The following is a 13,517-nucleotide window of genomic DNA, read 5'->3' as shown; positions in this document are numbered from 1 at the left end:
GGTTCTACTTTTTACTGTTAAAAGAAAAATCCACACTGTTCTCATTTTCCATTATATATGTACTATAGATATAGATTATATCTGTACAGTATCATTTATTTTACTATAAACCTGGATATATAGAGATATTTGGAGTGCATTATTATTATTATTATGATATTCTGAATCATTGACGTCTGTTACAAATCTGATAAAATTCTTGTGTTTTTTAATATCTCAGTTAGGGGTGCTATATCACATCGTATGCAATAATAAAATTTAATTTAATTTGTTTGCAGTAGTGTATTCTAGAATTTTGTTTTTAACTGAGTGTTTTGTCATATCACCAAGGGTACTGATATAGTGGAAATACCATTAAATATTGTGATATTATTTTAGGGCCATATTGCCCACTCCTAATAGCATGTTCTTCATTTACAGTAAATTTGGGTTTTGTGCTTTTTTTTTTTTTTAGATTATTTACCTCCAGGACAAGTTTTATAACTTTCAGTTCCGCTGGATATATGGAGGCAGTTTCTCAGAAAAGGATTAGGCCTAGTCTTGGACTTCACAGCATTTTGAAATGAGATTTTCCACTGAAAGGGAAATTTAGTGTATTAAACTAAACTTAATCCCTTTGATGAGAAAACTGCCCCACAGAATCTGGATGGAAGACTCTGGGTGCTGTAAGTGTAAAGCTCACACGGGACTGAGAGTCAGTCAGAGCTGCTTTGGGCTGAACCTGCTCACTGTTTTAGATTCATCCAGATTTCAGGAGACTCTCAGAGACCCGGGAGAGAAAAGAATACATGGCTTCATCTCAGCTCAGAAGATAAACACCTTCTATAAACGACGAGGTTCCTGTTGAGGAGGTCATGGCAGTGCTTGCCATTCATACTGTGTGTTTGTCTGAACCAGAGACCATTTTACTACAAGGAATAGATGCTATTTGTGCTAATAATGTCCATGCAGTTTTTTTTTTTTTTATCATATCATCTTAAAATCAGTGTATGTCAATTCCTCTGCTGTCCTTTTTGGAAATTAAAATAAAGAAGGATCCATATGGAAAAGGAATTATCTCCAAGCTATACAGCATACCAGTAAAGAGGTCCTCAGATTCCTCTTTATGTAAACTTAAAGCCTGGAGGGAAGATTTGCAGGAGAACTTCTCCTCCGAGGACTAGGCAGAGGCATGTGCTGAAGCACAAACACAAACTACCAATACACGCCTCAAAGTACTGCAATATAACTGGCTAATGAGCACATATGTGATGCCAGAAAAGCTTAATAAATATAATGGGGCTATCCCAGACTTATGACTGAAGAGTCATAGCCCTCTCATGGAAGTTGGAAGAGTACTAGTAAACCAAAATTTATTAACTGATTAAGGATTAATGAAATATGGAAAAGAATAATTACATTATATAGGAGAAACTATCATTATTTTAAAACATTTGTGGCCCTCCGTGGAATATCTAGAGTGTATGGATCTGATGGTTGAAGAGGAGTAATTACTAATGGTCGTCTGCAGTATTTTACATTTATTTTATTTTATTATTTGGATACTAACCATCCCTACTCTGTGTGAATTATACATTTGAGATTGTATTTTTTGAACTATACACAACGGTGAAATGATTTGGGCTAACCTTAGACAAAATAGAGAAACCATTACTGTTTTGATTGTAGGTGTTTTATTTTTATGTTTATTTTAAGTTTATGTTGTATTTTTAATTAAGTGCTGCTCCAAGATATCTCATAATATCTGATTTGCAAGGAAAGAACAAGTTGAATGCTGGATGATTTGAATGCAATAACTGAGTTGATGTTTCTTTTGATATGAGAACATGCTTATCTCTGTATACCTATTTCTTTTTTTTTTGAAAACCCAATAAAGGTAACTTGCAGTTTGAGTAGCACAGCTACAGTCCGGTGCAATAATTACAAAAGCTCTTCAAATCAGGGTTTCACACCTGCTAGTAAATATGAAAAATGACTTTTGGACTGTGGAAATGCATTCTAAGAAAATTCATTATTACCAGGCACAGAGAAAAACAGCACATTAAACATGAAACAAATACACAGAAAACTGTTTATTTAATAAACCAAACCATTACAATCATCGTAATACAGAAATACAATACATAACTGTACTCAATTAGATTTGTTTTAAAAAAAAGCATTTACCTTTATAACAATGGATTATTTTTGTACATGTCCTTAAAACGATTACTACAATTGTATAGAAATGGAATGATGAGAAGTATTGGAAAAGGCTCATATTGTGTATTAAGTATTTCATTTTAAAAATGAGATCATCATAAAACAAACAGTTAGTTTGATTTGATTTTTTCCCCACAGAAACGTACTGCACTTTAAAATATTCACCCTGGAAAGAGAGACGGGAGGACTAAAAAAAATGCTGGAATCAAATCAGTATCTCAGCAAATATTATGGCATCCGATTGATGTTTACATGTGTCTTATATATTTTCTGTATTTACTATCCTTAACATTTCAGCATTTAATTTTTTTACTACTTTTGTAACTCTGTACAAAAAAGTGTTACTTTTCTTTTGTAAAGCTTCTCCAGGTGGAGCAAGAAGCAGTATCTACATTTTAGAAATGTATATAATAACAGTATCAGAAAATTCTTGCTGTCAGAATTGACCCACATTTCATTTGATGCCCCATAAAAGCCAAATAAGCCACATAATGGCATCGCTCTTCACGAGGACCAGCTCACTAGTCTGTTCCAGGCCTGGCAAACAGGTCACACACAGACAGCCGAGTCTTGGAGACGGCCAGAGCAGGGTAAAGCGGCTCAGAGAATTCCTGCTGGAAACTGTAGAGCAGGGTAAGAGCGCCCCCATCAGACACACTGTAGAACGACAGGCAGCCCTCCTCAAAATCCACAAGCACCCCCACCTTCTGCAGTCCAGTAGCACACACGGGCGAGGTCACCTTATCGTGGAGGGCCTCCACCCTGCCCTTTTCACACACCAGACACCAAGACTTTGTGTAGAAGCCGATACGGCAGCTGTCCTTCTGGCCCTTTCTAACTATCTGCCCGTCGCAGACGCCCACCTTCCAGCGGCCCTCGTCCAGAGAGACCTCCACCTCCCAGTAGTGGCGGCCCTGGCTCAGGGCCTTAGAGCCCAACACCTGGGGGAAGATGGAGAAGCGAGCCTCGTGATCTGGGTAGGGCTGCTGAGACTCGCTGTACTCCACGTGTCTGTTCTCAGCAGATAACAGCAGTTTCGGATGAGCAGTGTCAGGGTTCAGATTTGGACAAAAACCATCTGCAGGGAAAAAAACAGCAAAGATATAAAACACAAAAATAAAATGTAATAACATCATAATAAAGGGTTTGCCAAATGAGAGGAATAGGGAATAATCATACAGGATGTATACAGCAGTTATAGATTTTAATACATACACTATACAGCTAAAAAAAAATAAGAGCACTTCAGTTTCTGAATCAGTTTCTCTGATTTTGCTATTTATAGGTTTATGTTTGAGTAAAATGAACATTGCTGTTTTATTCTATAAACTACAGACAACATTTCTCCCAAATTCCAAATAAAACCAAATAAAATAAATGCTCTCATTTAGAGCATTTATTTACAGAAAATGAGAAATGGCAGAAATAATGCAAAGAAAACAAGTTCATATTTATACAGTTTTAAGATTCAGAAATCAATATTTGGTGGAATAACCCTGGTTTTTAATCACAGTTTTCATGCATCTTGGCATGTCCTCCTCCACCAGTCTTACACACTGCTTTTGGATAACTTTATGCCTCTACTCCTGGTGCAGAAAGTAGAGTTGTATATCCAAATATACACTAGTGGACACTAGTGCTCTGCCATATCATAGAAATATCATCATTATTTTTAATGAGAAAAAATCCATATCCATATCATTATTATTTTTTTGTTTGAAAGCAGTCTATTATATAAGCATTTATTTATTGTGGAGCTTTAGGGGTATTTTGCATATTCTGCTTGTTAGAATTGTGGTAGATTTTTGTGTTACATTATTTCTATGTTGCATTATTTATTTTGTTACATTATTGTTATTTTATACAAAACATCAGAGCCACATCACTTACCCTAGCGGACTCCCCTTTTAATGAATCCATTTAGCTATTATAGTAGCACCTATTAATAAACCAAAAGTCCAAATAATACAATAGGACTCCTGGGAGCATAAACGCAATGAAGCTATGGGCATCATGCCTAATGCAAGGCATAAAGCACCCCAGCACTGAACTGTGGAGCTTTGGAACTGTGTTCTCTGGAACAATGCAACTTCATCCAATAGTTCTGGGATGTGATGGGAGGTTGGGGACCATCTGGACCTCACTGATGCTCTTCACACTAAATAAAATAAAATCTTTACAGTAATGCTCCAAAATCTAGTAGAAAACCTTCTTGGACAGTAGAGTAAATGAGCAGGTGTCCCAGTATTTTCTCCATATAAATGCTAATATATTTGCCAATCCTACTTTAGACGTTTTTAGAACTCAGATCTATAAATAAGATTTTTCCATCTCTACACCTTTTTAGGGCAATCACACAGACAGGGGATTAAGCCTAGTTTTGGACTACACAGCAATTCACATGGATATTTTCCATTGACAGAACAATATACTTTTTTGAGTCCAAAGAAAATATATTCAAATATTAGACATAAATTATAAATCTTACTGACTGCACTCCTAATTATTTACTCAATTAAATGTTGGGCTCAAAGAAACATTTAAAGAAGGACTTAGGTCTGAAATGGACTTAAGGTAGAGAAATATTAGCTGTTAACTACGCGTTCACGTACGCATCATGGCTGCTTCACGTATCCTGCGTCTGATTGGAAAATAGGTCGTGTACGTCCATCAAAAATTAACGTGAAGTGTACGTGAGGTGCAATACACACAAAACCGCTAGGGGCAGTGTAGCCATTGTAGCATGTTTGCATCATTCACATCCAGAAGCTCTTTGCCATGTTTACATTGTGCAAACCCCGAAGCCCTTTCTACGCTCCGCCCTCAACTGGAAGCCTCCAGTTACATGCGTTGCACATACGCTAATATGTTCTCAGTCACATTCACAATGCAGCCGGATGTCTACGCCAGTGGCGATTGCTCTAAGACTGCAAGGGAAGCTCAGCTTGCCCTAAAATGTAAAAAAATAAGTGATTAAATATATACTGTTGTGTGTACATGTCATTGATTAAATATGCGCTACACCGCGCTGAACTTAGTTCAGAATCAGCTTCTTATCACTGGTAACGCCGCGGCTTTCCTCTCACTCATTCCCGCAGCTTCACAGCGCTGCTTTAAACAGTGCACAGACTTCAATAGCGGAGCAAAGCGCGCGGCCAAACCAGACGAGTCATTGGATAAATGCTGGGCTTTGTCCCGCCCATCGGACGCTCAGCGTCTCTGGGGGTCTATGGAGCAGTGGGCTGGCCTCGGCCGGCCCGGACGCTCAGCTTCTGCATGATGATTGGATGATCTGTCTGAGGCGGAGTCCCTTTTTGATTGACAGCGAAATGAGCGAATCAGCGATCTTTAAACATCCGCGCTGGGAGCATTATAATTCTGTTCTGAGTTGAACCGGAGACTTTCCTAATCCTTATAGCGGCATTTTCTTTATTAAAAACAACAAGCGACAAATCCAGCTTCTATTTCTGGTGCTTTTCTGTAGCTGCTTGTGTTTGGAGACTGACTTCTGTTACTCTTTCCGACTTCTATCACTCTTTCTGACTTCTATCACTCTTTCTGACTTCTATCACTCTTTCTGACTTCTATCACTCTTTCTGACTTCTATCACTCTTTTCTATCGCAGTTTCTGTCCAGCGGGTGCTGCTCAGCCCGTCACAAAGCACTCACAGACGGACACACTTCACACTAGCCTCGTCAGGCAGTTTTAATGTTGTGGACGGATTTTGGTGAAGCCATTTGATAGTCTTCCATACGAAGAAAAACAGCTAAACAGTTAAACAGCAAAACAGATCAACTGCTCAGATTAATTTAGTGTAAAAGGTGGGAAAAGTAACAGGTATTTTCAGCTGTTCTGGTTTGATAAAGTGAGCTGGCTGACTGGAAGTGCTGTAACAAATAAAATGTACTGATGGCCACGCCTCTTAATGAAACTCATAAATGAACAGGGGCCAGTAGTAAGTATTGTGTTATCATTAAAAATAATTTAAATAATTTAAATTAATAAAGGGATTATTTAAGGAAATTAAAACTGTTCAAAAAGGAAATAAATTTACCTGCATTTTTTTCCTTTACCAACTTTAAAGATTTTGCGTAATGTTTTTTTTACTGATCATTTTATGTTTATTCATGTCATAGCGTCTTTTTTATGTAATTGTTTATTGTAAAGAATGGGTACCTTTTTGTTGTGTAGTGAAAACTTGAAAATAATGCCTTTTGTTTACAAAAAAAAAAAAAACTTCTCAGAGAGTAGAATTTACGTATAAATAAAATTACATATGTTAAGATGTAGGCCGAAATTGAGCTTCCCCTCCTTGAAAGACCAGCATCAGCCACTGGTCTACGCCAACGCATGAGCAAACAGCAAGTATGTGTCTACCCTTAGAGTATACATAGTGAATCATAATAAGTAAAAGAGCTCGCTTCTGTTCTCTCCCAGAATTCCCAACTAAAGAGCTTTTAGCTGATGATACCAATAGGATTACAATGCTAGCGATACCATAAAAAAGCTAAACAGTTCTAGAATCAGAGGTTTAGGGGTATTATTTATTTATTAATTATTATTACTATTATTATTTTTTTCCACCTTGTGTTTTTTTTTTTTACATCAAAATGAATATGGCCCTTTATTTTGTAAAATCAACCCAGTATCCATGACTGACTGGCTGGCCACACACATGCGTGAGCACAGACACACAAAATGTATTGCAGTAAAATTATTAAAACACAGGAAAAATATGAAGTTGGAGGTAGGAGAAAAAAATAATACTCCAGTAAAGTACAGTTACAGTATTTTAGTACAGTAGTGAAGTAGTTCTTCTTCTTTACTATAAATCATAAAAAAATTGATAAATCAATCAGTTCCTGCTGTTGCCGAAAATATCTCTATAAGGTTGGTGCATTAATTTTGCAATTTGTTCCCTTATTCTACCTATTCGTTTGTGCTCAACAGTCCAATAGGCGTGTCCCAGAGAACTACCTTGAGGTAGTTCATAAACAGTGTTTTTTAATAAACTACCTGAAGGTACTGTGTGTAAAAAACAGTGTATTTCCATAAACTAGCTGTGCAATTTCAAAGCTCTTAGTGCCTCATTTTAAATATCAGGGTCCTCAGAATTCTACAATAAAGTGTGGAGCGTCTTTGAGCTTGTTAATGGTGTGAAAATAGCCATTTCCTTGCATGGGTAACTTCATGCCCCCATCACTAGCATTGTAAGCCTGTTGGGGGCATCGGCTAACAGTTCTGTATTTGGTAATGCTGGGGTTAAATTGAGTTTGTACTTGGTATCATGTTTCACAACAACCCAAGTCCACTTCACACCAGAGCTCTATTTAAAAAGATTAGAAAAGCAGAAAACTTACAGAGCAGTCTGAACGGGTCTCTGTGAGGTACTGATATTACTACAATATCGAGTCTTCTCTCGGTCCAGTCCTGCAGGCAATCCAGTCTGCCTTGATTCAGCTCCTCCACTGGATCCAGGTTCTGCACAGGGTCTGACAGGCTATTCAAACTAGAGAACATACGGAACAGCAGGGACGACTGTTACTGCCTAAATAACAGTATTCAGATATTAGACAAACTTTAGAAACAGCCTCTACCCTACTGAATACTGTTCAGAAAATCAGAGCACATGGACAGATGATTATGAAGAGAACTGCAGTCACATCCGGAGCATTTTATGGTTTAAACGCCCCCCCCCCCCCCCCGTGGTCTGCTTATGATAATGTGATTTTATGAACCAAAAAGAGCCATAATTATCTTTTATTCTTGATCACAGTCCAAACTGCTGATACCTTCACAACTAGCAAATAAAAATTATTGTTGCTTCGATTGGCTGCCATATATTGAGCCTTAATCAAAAAGCAGACCAGAACTAATCATGCTTCACTTCAGCACAAATATATCAGTAACACCACTGTATTGTTAGATGGTAAATACGTGTTTAAGAATTCATGTGATGCTTTGTGCAGCTCAGTTCTACAGACCCTTTAAAAAACAATAAATCTGACTTGAATAAAAACAAACATTTCTCACCCTTCAGCCATTTTTCTGTATTCCTAAAAAGAAAGAAAATAGAAAGAAACGTTATTGTGTAAATTTTCCTACTGAAACATGATTTTACAAATTCAGAAACTTTCTGAGCAGGACTTGCAGCTAGTCGTACCATGATAAAGGCCTGGTCCTGAGCCCGTGAAGCCCCCTCTGCATCTGCGAGCCTCTGCAGGGAGTTGAAAGTGGTCTGGATGGTTCTGAGCCCATCGTTCAGGGTGCTCAGTTGTTCATCAATGCTTCCGAGTACTCTGCTCTCCTCTTGGGCCACACAGAGTAAAGCCTGTTGCTCCTCCAGCTCCAGAGCCTCCCGCATGGCCTGGTACTGCTGCACCACAGCAGCCCGTGTGCCCTCTACCACCTCCTGCTCACGAATTACTGAGAGTGAGTGATGGGTACACATTCATATCCTCAGCTCTTAGACCTACACGACCTACATATCTGCAATTATAAAAAAATATTTTTATTTTCACTTACCTGAACACAGTTTTTTCTCTCGGTGAGCTCAGTTAGTCTTTCTGAGACAGCTGTTTCTTTAATCTGTATTTTTTTCATTTCATTGCTTAGTGTGGCCTGTAAGACAAAACAATAGTTCAGTTATTAGCTTTGTGCTTACAACAATTTAATTCAATTCAATTTTATTTATATAGCGCTTTTTACAACAAAAGTTGTAAATGCAGCTTTAAATAGAAAAATAGGTCAATTTTTGTGGAGACAACAGTGGCAAAAAACTCCCTTACATTAAGAGGAGGAAACCTTAGGAGGAACCAAGGAAGGAACCCACCCCCCTCGATGAAGACTGAGTGCCATTCCATACAGAGCAGATGTATCGGTACAGACATGTTTTACTGCTTTCCCACAATTTATTTAAGCCATATACTTATGCAAATGTATAGCTTCCCTTCTTCTGCAAGTCAAACAAAAACAATTTCTCCTCACAACACATAATATTCAGTGTGAAACAAGCATCAGGTGAAGGTTCTTTTCTTCCAACAGGAACTTATATTTACCACATCTGGCTCATATCTAGAAAGAACAACAGTAAACAACACCAAAATGCCTGGTGAGGGAATCAGTGCTAATAAACGTCGCCTGATAGCGCTAGACTGAGTGTTCTACTAACCCAGGGCGCCATCAGCTATGGGATCATCCTATGTAGCTTGTTTTAACATGTGAAACATGCAGACTACAGTCCAATATACTCTCCACTAAACTGCGAAAAAGCTAGCGCTGCAGTTAGCAGCTAATGCTAATACTGCTGCACTCAACCTGCTGAACAAAACTTCACTGAAAAACTCAACCTTATAATGCCGTAATTTAGCGAAGTGGCTTCACTGCTGCTTAATACCTGACTGGGAAAATTAATACATGAGGAGCACCGGATTATAAGACGTGCTGAACATTTTTGGTAAAAATGAAGAATTAAGTGTGCCTTATAGTCCCAAAAATATGGCAGTTTTGTTATCCCACGAGAATTTTTTTTTTATAATTTTGGTATATTATTTTTATATCAATGGCATAAAGTAATTTTTGGCGTATTAATTCCTGGGACATTAAAAACTATTAAAAGCAGTTTTAGACAAAACATCTCTGGCAAAAACGAACTACAAGTTTGTCTGCTTACCCTGAGCACCTTCTCAGCCTCTCGGATGCTGATGCAGGCATGGTCCTTGTGTGAGCCAATCACAGTGCAAACGGTGCACACACAGACCCCACAGGGACGACAGTAGATACGATTCATCTCCTGGTGCTCTTGGCACCTCCAAGGTGACACGTCCTCCACAGCAGGCACGAGCGGATGGCTCTGGAAAACCGGTGATTCCAAATGGACCCGCAGATGCTCCGGGCACATGGACGCACCACACACCAGGCAGGTCTTCACAGCTGCCCTTTGCTCTCGACTGGAGCAGTAGTGGCAGAGCACAGAGCCCCCAGTGGAAGCATTTGAGGTCTTAGCAGAATCTGAAGAGCTGTTATTCTGACCTAACTGTTCCCTGCGACTGCTGGGGGAGCCTTTAGCGTTTGAGGAGGGCTCCTGGGTGCACGTTCCAGCTGGTGATGCTGACTTTTGTGGAGGCCTCTCTACTGCACTAGAGGATGACTCTCCAACCTCCCCTCCTCTCCATGATGGTTCACCGACTGAAGCTGTCCGCTCTTTAGACTGTGAACTGTTTGCTAGATGAGTAGTGTCGGTTGAGGACGTTTTTGACATAGAATGCTTTCCATGGGCTTCTGATGAAGGGGCTCCTGTGGCCTTTTTCTTGGCTGGTGGTGTGTCAAGATCAGGGTCACTGACCACGATTGGGCTGTTGTTGGATGGGCCTGTGCCAAGTCTGTACCCTTCACTGCCGTATCTAAAGGTAGATGAACTAAATTTCCTTTTCCCAAGAACTTTTTTGGAGGAATAGCGTGCAGAAAGTCTCTTCCCAAGAGCAGAATCTATAAATAAAGGAAAGACAGCACAATTGTAAAACGTGTAAAAACAGATATCAATAAACCATCAAAACAAAAAAGCTATCAAAATAAGGCGATCCCTTTGTTCACAACTTAAATATTAGAACACCACTTCCATTAAAATATCAGATATTAGTAGATTTCTTGAAACTGAAACTTTTTAACTCACAAGAGGCAGGTTCCAACTACACATTTTACCTGCCATTCTTCCTGTTTCCATTTTCATGTAAGGGCAGAATGCACTTTTCCTCTGGGCATTTTAGTGCCACTAAACATCTCCTCTAAACTCGGCTAAAAGGCATTTTTCATTTCAGTTTACGTATTTAACAAAGCACTTGGAGCATTTACAGTATTCACAACCACCAGAATATACAAATGAGTATAATGCACCTCATTTGTTTTGTATGAAATACAGCTACTAAAGTTAATCAGTCTGATCAACAGACTCTCAGACTGATCATAGTGAGAGGAGCCTATTTTCAGACTCTTAGACTGATCATCAGACTCCTAGACTGATCAGAGTGAGTAAAAAGTCTGTAGGTGAAAAGTTTGTGGCTTGTCTGAAGATGTGAAAGGGTTTCAGACTTTAGTCTGTTAAAAGTCTGTTCAGAGTCTTGTTTTGAAATAATCTACTGTATGATTAGCATTAGTCGAGCTGTTGCTTTCAGTTTTCAGGAAGTGAGTAAATCTCAGAGTGATCCTCGAGCGCGCTGGATCAGTTTATAATATTAGAGCTGATTTACAGCAGCGCGGATTAAAGAACAGGTTTTAATAACAGTGCGGTTTACAGTGGGTGATTCTGAGTCTGAGAGATTCAGGCCGCTGTTGTAATTTCCCGCCAGTTTAAAGTGCTGGTTAGCAGCCAGGCTAACAGTTCTCAGGCCTAGCGGCGGGCCGCGCGCAGTAAACACGGAGCTCCCGCAGAGAAACCGGATAAACAACCACATTAAACATGAACAAACATCATCAAAACTGATATAAAGAGCAGTGAAGCAGCGCGCGGTACTTCTGTACGCAGCGGCGGCGGTGGAGGTGGACGCTCCGTACGGACCTCCGAGGTCGGGCAGCTCCGTGTACTCGTACTTGCACTCGGGGCAGTAGTACGGGCCGGTGGCGGAGCCGCTCCACAGCTCCCCGATGCAGCCCTGGCAAAAGCGGTGCCGGCAGCCCAGCGTCACGTGGTTCCGGCACTCGCGGAGACACAGCGGGCAGGTACCGGCGGCGGGTTTATCCATCGAGGAGCCCATCTCTCCCCGCCGAGCTCAGTTTCAGCAGCAGCGCGGGCCCGCGGAGAACCGAAACTGAACCAGCGCCGGGGCCGGGCCTCTTACCCAAAACACACAGCACCCAATCACCGAGCCGCCCTGTCGGAGGCCTGCGGGAAGAGGCGGGGCTTAGACCCCCAGCGCGCGTCCGGTGTTCTGTCGAGTTGTGCTACCCTGTCAAACCGTGCTACCATAGTGTGTATTTAGCTGTACAAATACAACATAAGCACTATATTAGAGCATGTTTTCTGTAGAAATCCCAGTAGATGTAGGTTAGTATATTTGTCTAGCATAAATCACTGTATCATATTAAAATTATGGCAATGAGAGATCATTACAAACTGCTTTTGTATTTTTATTTATTTAATAATAATAATTGTTGTATTAATTATTATCCATTTACACTTTTGTGCAATGACAGTGAGTCTAGGTTTAATGCACATAAAGCCCCCCAAAACAGATTTTTTATTAAAAAAAAAAACAAGATGCACGCAACGATAGGTAGCATAACTCGACAGAACACCTGCCCCGCCCATCTATGCGCGTCACCTCTTACCCCATCCAATCAACAGAAATAAACAGTGAAGAGAGAGGGTCTTCTCACAGCAGGATTTTTTATTTAACTGTAATAAAAACTATATTTAAACTTCATTTTTACACAAATCTTTCCATCGATTACTTTCATCTTTCACTCAGCAGTTTACCACCGTCCAATCAGAGATCGGGAAAAAAATAAAGAAAGAATATATATATATATATATATATATATATATATATATATATATATATAGCGAGGCTGTGGGGAATACCAAAAGTGGTATAAACAGCAGATCAAAACAACAAAAAATAATATATATATATATATATATATATGAGACCGTCCTCCACTCTCGACACTCTAATCAAATCACTTTTTTTGCAGTCCCCTCCAAAAGTATTGGGACTGTGAGGCTGATCCGTTTATTTCTTCAGACTGAAAACATTTGGTTTTGACATTAAAAGGTGAAAATGAGACAAAAGATCAACAATTCAGTTTTTATTTCCAGGTATTAACATCTGGATCTGATACGCATCAGATTCAGCACCTTCTGTCTGAACCCACCCATTTTTCCTATGAAAAACAGATAAACTTAAAGCAAATTAAAGTACATAAGACTAATATTTAGTTGTAAATATTTCTTATATCTCACATCTGTGATCCACTAACATCATTAACCTTCTGCATTCTTCTTCTGTGATGCTTTTCCAGGCTTTCCCTGCAGCCTCTTTTAGCTGGTGTTTGTTTTGGGGGGTTACTCCCTTTAGTCTCCTCCTTCAGTCTCCTCTTTAGCAGGTAAAATGCATGCTCTATAGGGTTTCATTTAACAAAGATCTGAAACCCTGATGAACTCCTTTGTAGTTTTGGCAGTCTGTTTGGGTCATTATCCTGCTGCACCTCCCAAAAAGTGTGGCTGCGTCTTTATTTAAATTGATATACAAAAACTTTTTCTGTTAAATTCTGAGTTTATTGTACTGCTGCAGATGCGTGACATCTTCAAAAAAGATGA

General features: G+C 39.4%; 1 protein-coding gene across 3 annotated transcripts; it reads right to left on the bottom strand.

The window, feature by feature from the left end:
• Positions 1–2,551: 2,551 nt before the first annotated feature.
• si:dkey-29p10.4 (E3 ubiquitin/ISG15 ligase TRIM25) lies at positions 2,552–12,245 on the bottom strand. Of its 3 annotated transcripts, none has more exons than XM_022686083.2 (7): positions 11,712–12,245; positions 9,876–10,690; positions 8,729–8,824; positions 8,367–8,615; positions 8,237–8,259; positions 7,564–7,712; positions 2,552–3,280 (listed from the first exon to the last, which is right to left on the bottom strand). In XM_022686083.2, the coding sequence occupies exons 1-7, from the start codon at positions 11,950–11,952 to the stop codon at positions 2,724–2,726; spliced, it is 2,130 nt and encodes a 709-aa protein (XP_022541804.2). In that variant the 5' UTR covers positions 11,953–12,245; the 3' UTR covers positions 2,552–2,723. The 3 variants fall into 3 exon arrangements, with proteins under 3 accessions (XP_022541804.2, XP_022541805.2, XP_022541806.2); XM_022686084.2 differs by having other exon boundaries at positions 11,757–12,241; XM_022686085.2 differs by lacking the exon at positions 11,712–12,245 and adding an exon at positions 10,904–11,697.
• Positions 12,246–13,517: the final 1,272 nt, after the last annotated feature.

The sequence above is a fragment of the Astyanax mexicanus genome, unplaced genomic scaffold (genome assembly GCF_023375975.1).
Source record: "Astyanax mexicanus isolate ESR-SI-001 unplaced genomic scaffold, AstMex3_surface scaffold_37, whole genome shotgun sequence".
Lineage (NCBI taxonomy): Eukaryota > Metazoa > Chordata > Actinopteri > Characiformes > Acestrorhamphidae > Astyanax > Astyanax mexicanus.
The sequence above is the reverse complement of the archived record's forward strand: the minus strand, read 5'-3'. Positions and strand labels throughout refer to the sequence as shown.

What these genes read in the sequence shown, in the direction of transcription:
- si:dkey-29p10.4 (XM_022686083.2), bottom strand. Translation starts at nt 11,952, where the DNA reads ATGGGCTCCTCGATGGATAAACCCGCCGCCGGTACCTGCCCGCTGTGT. An exon ending in AGAGAAAAAACTGTGTTCAG is followed by an intron (nt 8,616 to 8,728) that starts GTAAGTGAAAAT and finishes ATTCGTGAGCAG; the next exon opens with GAGGTGGTAGAGGGCACACG. An exon ending in AGGACCAGGCCTTTATCATG is followed by an intron (nt 8,260 to 8,366) that starts GTACGACTAGCT and finishes CTTTCTTTTTAG; the next exon opens with GAATACAGAAAAATGGCTGA.